This window comes from Egretta garzetta, unplaced genomic scaffold (genome assembly GCF_000687185.1).
Source record: "Egretta garzetta isolate BGI_Z169 unplaced genomic scaffold, ASM68718v1 scaffold702, whole genome shotgun sequence".
Classification (NCBI taxonomy): domain Eukaryota; kingdom Metazoa; phylum Chordata; class Aves; order Pelecaniformes; family Ardeidae; genus Egretta; species Egretta garzetta.
Window position 1 is genome coordinate 99,762 of NW_009258908.1, and position 16,326 is coordinate 116,087.

At 53.9% G+C, this 16,326-nt stretch overlaps 1 protein-coding gene across 1 annotated transcript in view; it reads left to right on the plus strand.

Annotated features, from left to right (window-relative positions):
• Positions 1-16,326, plus strand: part of NOL6 (nucleolar protein 6) — a 33,834-nt gene that overhangs the window by 6,087 nt on the left and 11,421 nt on the right. The window contains exons 2-22 of the mRNA XM_035889868.1: positions 1,225-1,403; positions 1,657-1,836; positions 2,484-2,652; positions 3,380-3,514; positions 3,653-3,816; positions 4,311-4,431; positions 4,746-4,804; positions 4,968-5,069; positions 5,608-5,723; positions 6,087-6,264; positions 6,666-6,788; positions 6,949-7,097; positions 7,867-7,942; positions 9,776-9,916; positions 10,192-10,309; positions 10,530-10,684; positions 10,921-11,084; positions 11,448-11,600; positions 12,516-12,613; positions 13,827-13,951; positions 14,112-14,201. Of these exons, the coding sequence (XP_035745761.1) occupies positions 1,225-1,403; positions 1,657-1,836; positions 2,484-2,652; positions 3,380-3,514; positions 3,653-3,816; positions 4,311-4,431; positions 4,746-4,804; positions 4,968-5,069; positions 5,608-5,723; positions 6,087-6,264; positions 6,666-6,788; positions 6,949-7,097; positions 7,867-7,942; positions 9,776-9,916; positions 10,192-10,309; positions 10,530-10,684; positions 10,921-11,084; positions 11,448-11,600; positions 12,516-12,613; positions 13,827-13,951; positions 14,112-14,201 (2,795 nt within the window). The remainder of the gene's footprint in view (positions 1-1,224; positions 1,404-1,656; positions 1,837-2,483; positions 2,653-3,379; positions 3,515-3,652; positions 3,817-4,310; positions 4,432-4,745; positions 4,805-4,967; positions 5,070-5,607; positions 5,724-6,086; positions 6,265-6,665; positions 6,789-6,948; positions 7,098-7,866; positions 7,943-9,775; positions 9,917-10,191; positions 10,310-10,529; positions 10,685-10,920; positions 11,085-11,447; positions 11,601-12,515; positions 12,614-13,826; positions 13,952-14,111; positions 14,202-16,326) is intronic.

Sequence of the window (16,326 nt, forward strand, 5' to 3'; positions counted from 1 at the left end):
GGGGGGGGCGGCCCCCCCATCGTGTCCCTCGCTGCTGTGATTTGGTGCTTATCGGGGTGAGGCAGTAACATCACCAGGCGCACCCGGCTCCCATCTTTGTCCAGCTTCTGGATGGGACAGGAGGGTTGGTTTATGTCCTGGTGACGTGCGGAAAACAGACTCCACAATCTGTAAGATTGTACAGTAGGTATGTTTATTCAGCACTGGGCAGCACGGGGGCTAGTCCCACCAAAGTCGTGCGCACTGCAACACGGCAGCTTGTCCTGCTTATATGTAGCAAAGTGTTACATATACATGAGGTTTCCCAATATGCCTTGTGATAAATGACTGAGTCCCAGTAGGCATAACCTGTCCTCGCTTTGTATTAAAATTCGTTTCAAGAGGTCATTTCCGTAAGTCCCTCCCGACTGCGCATGCTCAGTGATTTGAGTCGGCGGTCTTCAGGGGTTGTTTCCTTCATCCGCTCCTCTTCTTCCCCTTGTCCTTTTTGGTGAACTCCAGCTTCCACCCCCCTTATTCTGCTGTCAGAACAACACAGCCAGTTGTACCGGCTCCCCATCCCCATATCGACAAAGTGCCAGACACTTTGTTCTCCTACTTCCAAGGCCTGTAACAAAGATGGGCCATCTCCTACTAATCCCCCCTCTTCCACATTCCCTAGAGTGTTAGTTTCTTATCTATAGTTTACTTCATATGATTAGTAAGTTAATCTAAAACACAATGCTAGCAATTTAAGGTGGATCTACAGTTGGCTTCACAAAGGTCCTTTTGTTAACCCTTTAGCCTCTCTTCACTGGGAGGAAACTGTCTGTTAGGGGGAGGTCAGGCAGGTGAGCAGGTGGCTCCCTGTGGTTGTAACATTGGTGATTTCATGAGGAGCGGCTTTGATCTCCTGAAGATCTGCTGGTTTTGGTGGGAGGATCTCTAGGGTCTGCAAGGTCATTTTCTGGAGCTGATACTCTGTCACACAAAAAACATTTCACAGAGTGAAGCCTACATGAATCATGCCAGTTTTTTTATGGCTGGACCTCACACAGAAGCTGGTGAGATGGAGTTGATTTCCATCCAGCACTTCACAGGAGATGGCAGGAACTGCATCATCCTTCTGCCCATGGGCTGACCGACTCCCAGCTCCGGGCAGGGTTTGTGGAGAGTGTCAGGTGTTGTTCCCCAGCTCATCTGCTGCCCTCTTCACCAGGCTCGTGGTTGGTGCTGGAGAATAAGGTAAAAGGCAGGAGCAGTTCCAGCATTGCAGCTGCCTTTTGTGGTCCTCTTTCCCCCTACAGATTGAAGAGCTTCTGAAAGAGGTAACATTGAAGGAAGCAAAGAAGAAGAGGATTGATGCCTTCCTCCATGGAATTAACAGCCTGCTGAGCGCCATCCCAGAGACCCCAGAGACTGATGTACGTCCCAGAGGGATGGAGGAGGTGGCAAGGCCCCTGTATGGAGCAGACTCTGCTGTTGCTGTACAGGCAGAGGTCCCTATTAAGGACTGAAAAAATATCACCTTACTTTATGTTGGAGGAGAGCAGGGAATGCTCCGTCTTTAAACTGTGGGTGCAGGCGCCTGCAGTTGTGTGGGGAAAGGGGTCCTCGTCTCTGCACATCTGATGCTGGTGATGCTTAGAGCATTTTGCGTGTCCTGTCTGTTCCCAGCTCACCGACCAGGCCTGGCTCCCCAAGGGTGTGAAGGTTCCGTTCCTGCAGGTGCCGTTCAGCGTGAAGGGGAAGTTCCGTTTCCTGCCCCCGGCCGAGCTGAAGGTGGTGGGCAGCTACCTGCTGGGCACCTGCATTAAGCCGGAGATCAACGTGGACATGGCAGTGACCATGCCGCGGGTGAGTCTGGCCATGCCTGCTCCCAGGTGGCCTGGGGCATGGCTGAGCTCCCTCCCCTCCTGTCCCCCGTGGCCCCTGCCCTGTCCTCTCTGTTCCTCAGTGAGGTTGCAGCATCTGGACATGCAGTGTGGTGGCTCCCACAAGGAGCTGGGGAGTGCAGTCTCACCACTCACTCAATGAGAGCTTTCAGGTGCTTTGTTTTTAGTTCTTCACGAGGATCTTCCTTCTCTCTGCTTGGGCTGAACCTCTTCCACATTGCTGGGGAGATAGATGCTGTCCAGCTTTGTACCCCATTGCACTCCTCCTGCCAGCTCCCAAGTCTGCGTTACAGGGAGGGTGATATTTGCAGGCTGTTACCCCTCTACAGCTCCCTTCCCTTGCTGCCTAGGCTTGCTCTAATGGGGTTTGAGATGAAGCGATGTCCTGTTTGGCTGTGTGGCTCTGCTCTGTCTCCTGTGATCCTAGAGCCTGGTTTGCTAGCAGCAAAGTAGTGCTGCTGACTGACTTGGAGCTCCTTGGGGCTGTACCCACATGTCTGAGATAGGGTTGCCTGTGAGGCAGGGGGAGCTATGGGTGGTGTAGTGCCTCGGGCTGAACCAGGCTCTGCAGGTGGGCAAGGTGGGATTACCCTATCCCTCTCTTTCCAGGAAATCTTCCAGGAGAAAGATAACCTGAACCAACGTTACCACCGCAAGAGAGCCCTGTACCTGGCCCACATCGCCCAGCATTTCTCCAAGGAGAAGCTCTTCGGCAGCGTGAAGTTTGCGTACATGAACAGCAACCATCTCAAGCCCATCCTGCTCCTGAGGCCTCAAGGTAGCACTTGAGCCTTGTTCTGGTGACAGCTGTGAGTGGGTGGAGGGTGGTGGTCTCATACCATGTAACAGTCCCTTTGGAGATGGGTCAGTCTGGGGCTGTCATCACAACTAGTGATACATTTTGGAGTTTTGGTGCTCCCAGTTGTCCTCTCCATCCACATGGAGCCTAGTCCTCTAGGTCTTTTCCCCTCCCAGTCCCCCTCTGCAGCTTGGCTGGGCTCCCCAGCCTTGGCCTTGCTGGCTGGCCCACCCTGTAGGTACTTCAGGGAGTAAAGGAGACCCTACAAAAATATGTCTGTGTCTAGCCCTGTCCTTCCTCCCTGCTCTCCCCACCTCCCTGCTATCCTCTTGCTTTCTCCAGGCAGCTGTCTGCAGCCTGGCTCTTCTTTGACATGACAGCTGCTGGGCGCCGCTTTTTTCTGCAGACCCTAGATGATGGCAGGTTTGGGTCTGGGACAGGCAGTGGCGTGGCAAGGCCAGGGCAGGCAGGACAGTGCTGGGGTACCAGACTGGCCAGTGGGGATGAAATGGGACTTGGACATGAGCAGTGTGACCTCAGGGCTATTGTTTGCTCTGGGATGTGGTCACTCTCTGCTCTGAGATGATGTCCACTGCTGCTCAGCTTTTCTGTGAAGGAGCTTTTTCCTTTCCACCAGGTGAGGAGGGTTCTTACTTTCTGAAATTAGTCCCTGGGTCTCTGTCATCTCTTCCACTGCTGCTTACAGGCAAGGATGAGAAGATGGTCACTGTCCGACTCCATCCCTGTCCTGTCCCGGGTCTCTTCAAACTGAGCCGTTTTTATCCCAGCAAGAACAACGTCCGGACAGCCTGGTTCATGGAGCAGAGCACCCCCAAAGAAGGTAGGGCCTGGGGGAACACAAGGCTGCTCAGTTCAGCCAGAGACTGCACACAGTGCCCAGAGGTGGATTCGCTGCAGCCCTTTTCTGTGAACAGGAGGTTTGTGGTTGGGTCCAACGTGCTGTTGTCTCCCCACACAGGAGCCACCGAGCCTCCGACCCCGCACTACAACAACTCCATCCTCTGTGACACAGTGCTGCTGTCCCACCTGCACTTCTTGTCTAGCGCAGCCACCGACTTCCCTGGCATGAAGGATGGCCTGGCCCTTCTCAAAGTTTGGCTGAACCAGCGGCAGCTCAGCAAGGTATGTTCTGTGCCAGGGGACAGCGCAGGCTCTGCTTGCCTGGCTAACCTGCCTTGGGCCTGCTCTTCTAGGGATGGAAAGGTGGTGGTTTGGTCCTGGTGGGTGGTGTGGTGGGCTTGTGACTCTGGTTTGAGCTGCGTTAGGTTTCAAGGAGCTCCATCCTACCTTGGGGGTTGCAATGAGGCTGTGTGTACTGGACAATGATGCTTCTTTGAGATCCCTGGAATGATGTAGTGGATTTGGGGGAATTTTTTTTTTTTTTTGAGTGAATGCATCCTGTTTCCCAAAGGACTTTGAGTTGTTGCCTTCTTGCTAAGGAATCCATATCTCTGCTTGTTGTACAGGGCTTTGCCTCAATGTCTTCCTGGCGGGGTTGGGGCTTGAGGGCTGCCTTGCTGGTGATGACAGAGGGCAGAAGCAGTCACGTGGGGTGAGCTCCTGGGGTTCATGGTGCCTTGTTGAGCTTTTACTGACTCAGCCCTCTGTTTTCACAGGGCTTGGGGTCCTTCAGCGGCTTCTTGGTCTCCATGCTGGTTGGCTATCTGCTGATGAAACGCAAGATTGTCAAGATGATGAGTGGGTACCAGGTGCTGAGGAGCACCCTGCAGTTCCTGGGTGAGTTGCCAGGGAAAAGCTGGTGGCAGCAGAATCTCTGTACCAAGCCCTGAACATGGTGAGGAGAAGAGGCAGTTGTGGCTTTTCTCCCTCTGATGCTGAGACCCTGTGGGTGAGATGGACAGACAGGGATGAGGCAGCAGAGCAGGGCTGGATGGAGCAGAGAGGTGGGTGGTGGAGGAGGCCAGCATCACGCTGTAGCACTGTTTATGTTGAGAGACCATGGTGGTGTTGGCATGTAGCTGTACCACTGTCACCTCAGGTGGGGGAGAAGTGGCTGGTGGAGTGACTTGTTCCCTCCTGTCTGCCCACAGCTACCACTGACCTGAGCGTGACAGGGATCAGCCTTGCGAAGGATGTGGATGCCTCCCTGGTAAGCAGCCCTCCCCAGGGGGCTCATGCCTGTGTCTGGCTGTGCTGCCAGTGCTGCCCTGGCAGGGATGTGACTGTTACGGGGACATCGGATGGTAAAGAGGTGGTGGTGCCCTGGTGTCTGTGCTGTGCCATGATGCTAAGGACTGTGTTTGCTCTTCCAGCCTGCCCTGGACGACTTCCACCAGGCATTTGAAGTGGTCTTTGTGGATCCTTCTGGGCTGGTCAACCTCTGCGCTGATATGACTGCCAGCAAATACCACCAGGTACCAGCCAGGTTGTGATGGCATCTTGAGATGCTGTCTTAGGAGCAAACTGAGGCAGGCAGAAGGTGGTTAGACATCTTGGAGGAGGATGTTGGACGTGGGGAGGGGGTTCAGTATAGCTTTTCAAGTTTTTAACATCTATCTCCAGCTCTGAAGCTTATAAGTGAATTTAAAGACTTGGACATAGTGCTGCCTTACCTGTCTTGCTTGAATGATGGAGGAAAGTTGTTTTGTTCTTTGTGGGCACCTTTGGGTGAAGCCAGGAAGCTGTGTAGCAGAAGTAACTGTTTTGGAGCAGAAAAAACCCCACCTTGATGACCAGGGATATTAGGGAGGGACTGTGTGGCCAGCAGTGACAGCTGTTGATGACTTGGCTTCATGCTGAGGGCAGAGGCTGTCTGGGATCAGGGTATGCTGGTGACCGTGGAGCTGGGGTGGCCGTGGCTGATGGGGGAGCATTGATGACCGCTGCTGGAGGGATTTGCTTTCCTTCTCCCCTCCCATTCAGGCTCTTGCTCTGTTTTGTCTCCTTGCTCAGGTCCAGTTTGAAGCCAAGCGCTCCATGGAAATTTTGGAGGATCGGATGGTGGATGGCTTTCAGGTGCTGCTGATGACCGCGAAGCCTATGCTCAGAGCCTTTGACCATGTCTTCCAGTGAGTTTGCTGTGCTGGTGGGGAGCCTTTTTAGAGAGGATCGGGCTGCTTCTGGCTTTGAACTGGGGTGGATGCTGACCTGCCTGGTGGGAGGTGACCCTGCTAAGCTCTGGTGCCTCTTGGATTTGGCCATTCTGCTTTTACTGTCCTCCCAGGAGGAGGAGGGCAGTGCTTTGGCCTTTGGGAATGAGGACCATCATCTCCTGTGGTGCATCCTGAGATGCCCAAGTGCAGTGTTTCTTCTTGTAGCCCTCATCCTGGGCCAGGGCCCTCCGCTCCCCACTTTATCCATCCTCTAGCATATCTCTCTCTCAGAAAGGATTTGGTGGCAGGGGCGGGTGACCAGCTTCTCTCCTTTTGTAGCCTGAAACACATCTCCAAGCTGCAGGGTGCCTGCAAGAAGATGCAGCTGCTGAATGAGCTGATGGATCGGGGTGGGAACTATGTGGCCGCAGCTCTTCCCTTCGTTGTCTCACTGCTGGCCCGCGGGCTGGCTGAGAGAACGCTGCTTGTGACTCACTCCTTGCCTCAGATCCCCGAGGTAATGCAGCTCAGCACTGACACTGTATCCTTCGCAGCACATGGGGTCTTGTGTGTTCCTCGTGGCACTGCAGGGAATGGGGAGGGAATCTTTACTTGCTGGGAGAGGAGACAGGCCTGTCCCCTTTGTGGGGAATACAGGACCTGAGGCCCTGCACTGGGATGTGAGGCACAGCTGGGAGGCTTAGTCTGGGCAGAATTCCTGGCCCAGCAATGAGTAAGGGTGAAGACAACTGGTTTTCTCATTGAGGAGACCTATTAAATGAGGCTTTCCCTGTCTGTGCTTGTCTGGGCACCCAAGAGCATGTAGCAGAAGGTTTCTCTAGCAACCCATTATCCCAGCAGCTGCCACTCCAGCAATGTCATTTCTCCTTGTGCTTCATGTTCCCCATTTTTCTGCAGTGGCCGATTGACGCTGAGCCCCCGAAACACAAGGATGTCGGGCCCCTGACTTTTGGGCTCCTGTTTGTCCCTGAGTTTGCTGCCAGCACACTGGAGAAGGGACCACAGGCTGATCACCCTGAGGTGAGGGGAGCCCTGCTTGTGCCGAGTGGGGTGGAGCAGAACTGGTGGTATGCCAGGGTTGTGGATGGCTTTGGGTCTGGCTGGCGGTCGTGAGAATGGTTTCGCTGGCCCCAGTGGTGACCTGTGTCCCTGGTCTGGCTTGGCCAATGTCCCCCTGCAGGCCCTGGACTTCCGGACCTTCTGGGGGGAGAAATCAGAGCTGCGGCGGTTCCAGGATGGCAGCATCTGTGAGGCGGTGGTGTGGGAGGCCAACACTGTCTGCCAGAAACGCCTCATTCCTGAGCAGATTGTCAGGCACCTGCTGAAGCTGTAAGTCGTACTGAACAGCAGCTGAGACTGGGAGACCTGCAGCTGTGCGAGGTCATTGCTGCTCTCCTGGCTTGTGCCATGTCCCTGGTAACCCCGTTGTCAGCTTCATGCTTTGGGGTTGTTGTGGGTCACTTTGGCTTTGTGAAATCTGGAAGTGATTTCAGTTGTGGTCCTGATGCTGCAAGCTGTTTCCCAAGAGAAGGTGGGGAGAGCAAGCACATGGTGCTGTAGCTTCTGCTGATAGCAATGCTAAGGGCAAGGAGGCATCATGGTCCTGCCCTTACATGCAGATGGGGTGTTGGGACAATCATTGTTGGCAGAGATGGAAGATAAGCTGTTCTGGACCTTGCAGGATGATTCATGAAATCCTCTGGGACTCTGTAGTGGTTTGCATGGTTGGGTCTCCCTACAGCATTAGAAAGCCTCCCTGTAGCAGTTTAGACCTTCTGCCAAAAACAAGACCCTCTTTCACAGAACAAAGGGGTTGCCTGGGTCTCTTTATCCCAACTTGAGGGGTGGGTCATGTGAGGAAGGGCTGCACGTTGGCAGATTTGGCTTTGAATTCTGTGAAGCTGAACGAGTTGTGCCTCTTCAGGTGGATAACTTGGGCATGTGGGGAACACACAGAGATTGGTCTCCTCACCGTGACCTTCCTGTATGGAGGGATTCCTTGGTCTTGGACTGAGCCCTGCCTGTGGGCGCAGCATGCAGCATCAGGATGGATGGGTTGATGTGTCATAGGTCTGATGCTCTGTTGTTTTCCACGTAGCCACATGGACATTCCTGAATCCTCCATTTGCTACACTGGAGCCCTGCTGGAGTCTGTGATCAGGACTGGGCAAGAGGTACAATTGTTTCCCCACTGGGGCTGTGGGTTTCTCAGGAAAGGGCAGTATGGGAAGGGCTAAGGGGAGGTCATTTTAGCTTTCTGGCCCTGAGACAGCTAGGTGGTTCCCAAGAGAAGGAAGAGAGGGTAAGGAAAATGCCTGCCTGTGGGTGCTTGCGTGGGCAGTGTGGTGTCTTCCTTGGATCTGCTGAGCCTTTCGTGCCAGCCAAGGCATAGCTGCTGAAGTCCTCTTGCTCTGGTAGCCCCCACACCTCATTTTCTACTGCAAGCATTCCACTGGCCTCCTCTTTCTGCTTGGGTCCACTATGTCCACATTGTCTGAGGATGTATCACTGTCCCGCTGTGCTTTTCTGGCTGCACCTTTCAGGTCCTTCATCCTTCAGGACATGGGCCAGACAGTCCTGTGCTTTCATCCCATAGGCCCACCTGGGAAACCCAGAAGGAGCTTTCCTGTCATGCTGCAAAGTGCTAGATCATGCCCACCAAGCCCTCCCTACTCTTCCAGCTGAATGTGCATCTGAAACAAAGAAAAAGATGCATCTTGGAGGCTGGGAAATGTCCCCATCCCTACTTCTGCTCTCCAGCTTGTGAAATTAAAGCGTGGACATGAGCCATGAGCACTTTGGCACTACTTTGCTGATCTTTGGTAAAACCAGCTTTTTACCTGGTTGTTGCATGGAGGAGGAAATTGTTTCCTTTCCCCTTTTTAAGAGCAAGGGGGACCAAATCTGACTGAAAGTCTCCTGTGCCAGAAGCAGTTGTGGTCTGGGCAGAGCTGCATGTCAGATTTGGGATGAAATGCTAGTTTGTACAGCCTGCTGTGTGGTGAGGTGGCAAAATCTGTGTGCTGTTCCAGCCAGTTAGCCTGGGGTGAGCAGGGTGGATAAACCCCACGCTGAGAGGGCATGCACTTTTCTGGAGCTGGAGGGGCATTTAGGAGTCTGATCGTTGCCATTCCTCGATGAATGAAAGAGCAACTCACTCTTGTCTGCAGGGCAGTGGGTAGGGATTTCCGTCTCTGCTCCTCTGGCTTCTTGTTTGCAGGCAGCCCGGGGGATCTGCAGTGGTTGAGGGACGTGGGGGATGATGGAAGATGGGTGGTGCAGCCAGCTCTGGAGTCAGGCAGGACTGGGGTTTGTTGTTCATGGCGCACCCTGCAGAGGGTGCTGCTGCTCTGCCGCATCTGAGCTGGGTGGCTTGGTGTTGGTGGTGTCTCCTTCTCGTTCAGGCTCCTCTGCTGTGCTTTAGGGAGGTGGAAGCAGCAAGGGCAGCGGCAATTCTCCTTTCGGTGCTCCTCATCCACCTGCCTCAGGACTTCTGTGATGCTCTGGATATCTTCTGTCTTTGCTTTTGCCATGTTTCACAGCTCTGTCTTGGCTAAGAATGTAGTCAGAGCAGTTTTCTGTTAACTGCCACCTCTGTTGGCATTGTGGTAAATGGCAGGGAGGCAGTAGCAGAGCTTTCACCTTGCTGCTATGTGATCTCTTTGCTTCTAAATCACTCTTGGCTTCTTCCTCCCTAGGGACAATGCTGACAGTACAGCTCTTGGTGCTGCCTTAATGTCTTGCACAGGAAACGATTTCACTTGCTGCTTGAAAGGCAGCTTCTAGCATTCCTGTGGCTGCTGGGGAGCCCCAGCCAGTCTTGCCCTTGACTTCCCCCTCCCTCTTACCTCTCTGTGTTGCTGAGTGCTCTTGCCAGAAGCTGTTCCCTGGGGTGGCAGTCCTGGCTCCTCAGAGCTTGGCTGTGATGCCAACCTGAGAGGGAGGCTAGGTGTGCGTCTGTGCAGGAGTGGTAGAAGTGAACAGAGAGGCTCACTGTGTGTCTGCAGGCATCAGGGACGGGTGAGGAGGCCATGGTCAGTGTCGTCTGCTCCTATGATGACCTGAGTCGCAAGCTGTGGAACCTGAAGGGGCTGCCGTTGACGGTGACAGCTGTGCAGGGCGTCCATCCAGCCCTCCGGTACACAGACGTGAGTGTCCCCGGGCACAGCCCATGCGTGGGGGTCTGCAAGGAGCTGCAGGGAGGTCCTGGATTGAGGGGGACAGAGAGAATTAGTCACACTGCTTTTGTGGCTCCCCAGAGCCCTCATGGTGATGCAGTGCCTATTGTTTGCTGTCCTGTCCCCGGGGCTGGCTGTGTTTAAGTTGGCCAAGCCCTCTGTGCCCAGGTTTGGGGTGAGAGAGTGCACGGTGCCCTGGGGTTTCTGCCCCCTGTTTTCATCCCCAGCTGGTTGTTCTTTCCCAGGTCTTCCCTCCCATTCCCATGAAGCCGATTTATTCCTTCCATACCCGAATCAGGACCAAGCACTTGCTGCTTCCCTCAGAGGAGAAGCCCTGCCCAGCCTACATAGCCCCTTTGAAGGGTAAGTGGAGAGAGATGTGAGTGGGAGATGATTTGGTGGGGGACAGCCGAGGCATGCAACAGTGCTGGCTCTGTTACTGCTGCGTTGGTGTGCTGCAGGCAGGAGCAGAGCTCCGGCTCCTCCTGCTCTCCTGCTATAGCCTCTAGTCCCAGCAAATCCTATTCCAACACCTCATTTCTGCATGGGGCTCACTGGTGTCCTGCTGTCACTTTGCCACCAGTCATCTGCCACATGGAAGGCAGTGGCCAGTGGCCACAGGACAAAGAAGCCATCAAGCGCATCAAGGCGGCTTTCCACCTCCAGCTGGCTGAGCTCCTCCAGCAGCAGCACCAGCTGGTTTGCAGACCTACAGTCACCCACACCGACGTGTACAAGGTAGTGGGGCATGGGGACCTTCTCCAGACCTGACTTGTTACCGAGGAGGCAGGTGGGGGGCTGTGGCAGTGGTCCCACTGGACAAAACCAGGATTTGGATGGTGGGCCTAAAAAAGAGCCATAGTGAGACTGTGCTGGTGCCAGGATGCTGCTGTTGTGTTCCTGAGGTGCACTGTAGTGCTCCAGCCTGCTCATGTTACTACCAAGCCTGACTTCACCTTCTGCTCCCATCTCAGGATGGCTATGTTTTCCGTCTCGAAGTAGCCTACCACCGGGAGCCCCTAATTTTGAAGGAAGTGGTCACCCCGGAAGGGATGCTGAAGTACCAGGACACAGAGGAGTCTCGGCAGCTGGAGCTAGAGACATTGCATCTGCCCTATCTAACCAGCTCCTTGCATGGGTAGGTGAGGCAGGGGGTAGCTGGGGTGCCATGACATGGGACAAGGCTGGAAGCCAGCGTGGAGTTGCCCTTGGATGTTGGAGAGCGGTGGCACGGAGAGGAGCTTGCTGTGGGAAATGGCCTTCTGCCCACCTCCTGAGAGGCTCTGCGAGAGGATTGAGGGACAAATGTGTGAGGGGGTGGCACCGGTTGCCCTATTGTCACATCCGAGGTCACTCGTATGAGGAGACAAGTACCAAAGAGCTGCATGGTTAGAGAGGAGCATGTGGCAGCATTTCCTCTTTGTTCCCCCAAAAATCTCAATACCCACAGGGAGTGCCCTGTGCTCTTGGTGCTGCACACATGTTCCTTGCTAATCCCCAGCCCCCCGCAGCAGCACCCTGTCTTGGGCAGCACTTGCCGGCTGGCCAAGCGCTGGGTCAGTGCCCAGCTCCTGAGTGACAGCATCTCTGAGGAGTGTGTGGACCTCCTTGTGGCATTTCTCTTCCTCCACCCAGCTCCCTTCACGCCGCCCAGGTGAGGATGAGGAGCCTGGGCTCGCCCACTGGGGATTTAGTGGGGTTTTTTCTTACCTGAGGTAGAGGAGGGATGGGATGCCGCTAGGGCAGGAGGTGCTGGGAGGGTGCACAGCAGTGAGCGTGAGGCCCCTGTGCTGCCAAAACACTGTCCTAAGCCCTGGTTGGATCAGCTGGCCAGAGGAGATGGAGGTGCTCCAGCTGCATCCTCTCTTCTTCCTGGAGAGGGTTTCTGAGGGAAGGGTGAGAGGTGGGCCACTGAAAGCTGAATTGGAGTGGCATGTTGGTTAATAAACCTTTGGGGCCAATTGTTTGCTGGCCCCTGGTAGGTGGATGGGATGTCGCCTGGAGGGAGTGAAAGGAAGTTAAGTGTAGTGTGTGTGCTCTTTGTGGAGCCACTCTGTCCTGCACTTGGGGTCCAGTTTCCTTCCCCAAAGTAGCAGGCGTAACAGCCTGATGGTTTCCTGTCTCCTAAAATGCCCTGCCAGCAGGAGCCCCATTGTCCCAGCTGTCTGGCTTTGCGCACGTGTTGTATCACAGGGGAAGAGGCACACTGGCAGCTTGGCTGGTGTTGTGTGGAGCTGTACTGGAGATGGGAGCAGCCCTCTCTCTACCTCCCTCTTGGTCTAACCCCAGGAGTCTGGGTTGGGGGAGTGGTGCAACATGGGGTGATGGGGGGCAATGTTTCACTTTTTGCTGGTTTCTTTTACTTGGGGAGGGAGGAACACGGGAAAAAGACTTCCCTCAGGGATTCAGAGAAGGGGAAGCACCTCATGCTTGTTCTGGACTTCCCTCTCCCACCATGGACATCCCTTATCAGGCTGCATGTTGGCTGGGCATCGCTAAGTCACCCCTGAGCCCCTCTTGCTGCCAAGGGAGCAAATGCTGGTGGTGAACGGTTTTGTCTCTCCTGCAGCTCTCCCCAGGTGGGGTTCCTGCGCTTCCTTGACCTGCTGGCAACCTTTGACTGGAAAAACAGCCCTCTGATCGTCAACCTGAATGCTGGCCTCACAGGTGAGCAGGGAGCATGCAGGAGAGCTGTGACATGAGGGTCTTGAGCCCTTCTTGGTCAGTGCCTGGCTCCAGGGGTCTTGGATACATGGGGGCGTCAGGGCTTCTGCTGGGGGCAAGGAGATTTTCCCCTCCTTTACTCCTGTCCTGCCATGCTTTTGAAGCCTTTTAGCTCCTTTGTAGCCAGCATTTTTGCTTGAGGCTTTGCCCTGGCTCTTGGGGGCCAAACCTTCAGTTGTGCTGGGAGAACGGTCGGGCTCTTGAATGGGAAGCTTCAAGCCTCCTGTGTTGTATCTGCTTTGAGAGCACTGCTGTAGCACCCAGATCATGGGGGTGATCTGTTAGTCCCTGATTTTATAACCTGCAAGGGAAAAGGGCTTGCAGTCCTACAGATTTTGTTACCTGCTGAGCATTGAAACTTTCCTGCTAAAGGTCTCTGGTTTCCGAAGAAGCACGGTGGCACATCCAGGTGGACCTGGGGTTCTGCCTTCTTCCTTCTGTTTTGTCTGTTGATCATCTTTCAGATACGTGCTGTCTTTCCCCAGGAGCCAGAAGAGACCACGGGATTGTCTTGGCTTTCGGTGGTGGGAGGGTGGGGGAGATAGCTACACCCAGCTTTTAAAGCTGATTTATAAGAAGAGGTAAAGCTGCTTGGTAGTGGTGTGTGCCGTGCTGGAGGGAGCAGCTGTTTCTGTGGGTTTCAGCATTCCCTCAACAACTTCTTTTCTGAGAGAGAGAATTGGGTTTTGGAAACTGATATTTTTCTACCCTCCAGCTTTTTTTAATGAACTAAATGGGAAGCATTTCTGGCCAAAGAGCTATTTTTTTACCCCACTTGAGGGGGTGGGGAGGAAAGTAGAAAACTCTTTGGGTGCAAACTCTGTTGTTAGCTTATAATGTGAGTTCCCAGCCTGTGTTGGTCCTGTTCCGTGTCTTGAGCCATGTCTGGGCCCGCCTGGGTTGGTTTAGAGCAAAGGTCCATCTAGCCCTGCATCCTTTCTCCAAAACTTCCCACCCCCAGGCAGCTGCTGAGGGAGGTGTGAGAGCAGAGCAAGCCCGTGGCGATGGAGCTCTGTTTGCACGTGGACTGGGATCAGAGGGTGGGAGAGGATAAAGCTTGTTGTACTGCCCTTTTCTGGGTTGTGGTACATGGGCGAGAAGGCTGGAGGGCTGTGGGTGGGGCAGAGCATCTCACCTGTCTGCCTGCCCTCATCAGATGCTGACTGCACAGAGATCAAGAACAAGTTTATGGCTGCTCGCTCTCGCCTCCCCGTCATGTTCATCGCCACCCCCAAAGACCGGTGGAGCTCAATGTGGACCCAAGAGCGACCCTCGACACAGGTGAGCTGGGCCCTCTGTCCTTGCCCCATGGTGGCTACTGGCTTGGGGCAGTTCCCTGCTCCCAGTGCTGGAACCAGCTCTAATGGCCCTGTGGGTGAGCGGGGACCCTGCTATATCCAGGGCTCCTGAGTTTCATCCTCTGACTTTTTTCCCTCCCCAGATTCTGCAGCGCCTTCTTGTGCTGGCCTCAGAGTCTCTCCGTGCTCTGGAGGAGCAGCTCATGGACCCGTTCAACAGCCAGGATGTGAAGGTAATCCCTTGGGGTGCCAGCACAAGGGTTTTCAGGCTCTGGCAAAGCATACTGGTCTTCAGTGATGATTGCTGGGACGTGCTAGTAGGATTCAGTCTGTGGCCACATGTGGTTGCCCCAGGATGAGGAGCAGCAAGGATGGGAGCTGGGAGGCTGGTGCCCTGCTGTGCTACCCTGCTTCTGCGGGACCCAGCTCTGCATAGCAACTTGGGGTGAAATATCTTTGACTGGGGAAAATTTATTTTGTGTCCTCTGGTTTTCCTGGGGTGCGAGCAAACCTGCAATGTTCCCATGCTGAACTGTTTGCATGTCCATGGCTGGAGCAAATGGTGCCTCTGGGAGACTGTCTTGGTGTAACTGTGCAAATCTGGCTTGTGTGCTCTAGTCTAACTAAACCCAGGGTGGTGGAGGTTTTGGTAAGACGCTAATGGGCACTTTGGGAAGATGTTATTTTTATTTGAGCAGAGGAGCAAGGCCATATGTAGTTTAACCCTCTTCATTTTCTCTTAAGTCAAAACATCCATCACTCAAATGGACCTGGGAGATGCAGAGTTATTTCCCCTTTGAAAGGAATTACGTGTGTTTTGGAGGGGAGCTTCTTGGTGTACCAAGTAGTGACTTAGGCAATTGAAACTGAGAGGATTCAAAAAGCCAAACAGTGGTTAGGTATGATGAATTTGCATTAGAAAAAAACTCACATAGGGTGGGGTTTTTTTTCTTTTCCTGTCTAGGCAATATAAAAAGGATTTACTGACATTGCTTTTAGTTCTGCTGCATTTTGTGCTGGAAGTGTTACAGGGGTGAGACTTGAGGCAGGAGCAGGGTGTGTTACTGAGCTGTGAAAGTGTGAGACACTGCACGTGAGATGTGCCTGGTGTGCCACAGTCCCAGTGCAGACCCAAAACAGAAACCCAAGAGGTGCAGTGTGAGCTGGGGGTGGTTGACTCCTAAAGCAAGCCATTGCCTGTCCATAGCATCCTCCCAACCCCTTGACTTGGCCTCCTCTGCCCTCCCCTCTCCTTGGTCATTGCAGTGGCATCCTTTCTCATCCCCAGAGTGTCCCTCTGGAGTGTCCCAGGCCTGCAACATTCCTTAGGGATAAACATAGGACACTGTTTCCAAGGCTGCTAATCCGTTTGTAAGCAAAGCATGGGGATGGGAAGAGGGAAGAGCTTTTCCAGTGCAATTTGGAATTGTCTCATCTTTCTATATATCTAAGGGAATGCTCTAAATTTGTTTTGTCTGCATTCGAGTTGCCTGGGAACGTGCCTATCCTCATGCAGATGAAGACATGGGTTTGTGAGGTCTGCTTCTTTGCTCCCGGGGGGGTATAATAAGCCATGGACTTGGTCAGCTGGGTGGGAAAAGGCACCTGTGTGGACCAGAGCTGGGACTTGGTGCTGGTCACTGATGTTCTTCACGTGTGTTCTCCTCAGCCTGGCTATAAACCAGCTCCAAGCAGTGGGTTTTCTGGCAGCACCGAGTTGGGCGGTGTCCCACGCCTCTGTTCGTGTCCCTGCATCATTTATTCTGCAAAAACATGCACATGGTTTTAAGGTTTTTTTCCATTTGATACAGCTGTATCCACTGTGCCAGATCCTGCCTGTCCAAATATTTATGTGTCTGGGATTGCTCCCCTCCATTAACGGGGCTTGCTCTCACCCACTGTTTGCTTGGTGGAAGATGCTGCTGCCCTCTGGGACAACTCCTGTTGGACAGATGGGACTGTCCTGTTATTACACAGTTCCTTGTGTCCCCTGGGTGTCGTTTGGCTCCTGTTAGGTTCTTGACTCCCCTCTTCATTCTGAACATCTGCCACATGCAGCACAGTTTCCTGCCTCAGCTCACTGTCTGTGAGCATCTCCCTTCTCTAAGGGTTGAGCTTGCGCTACAGCTGGGCTGTGACAATCGAGTGTGTGCACTTTGGTGGTCCAGAGAACATTTAGCCTGTTCACCAGGAGATGGCCATGGGGGAACCACCTTGCTTTTGACAGAGTCCTTGTTACAGCACTTGAATGTGGTATAGGGGAGTGAGGATCATAACCTTCTGAGGTAATCAGAGCCCATGCTGGATCAGGGACGTGTCTCAGCCCAGAGGGAATGGGGTGGCCAGTATGGCTGGGGG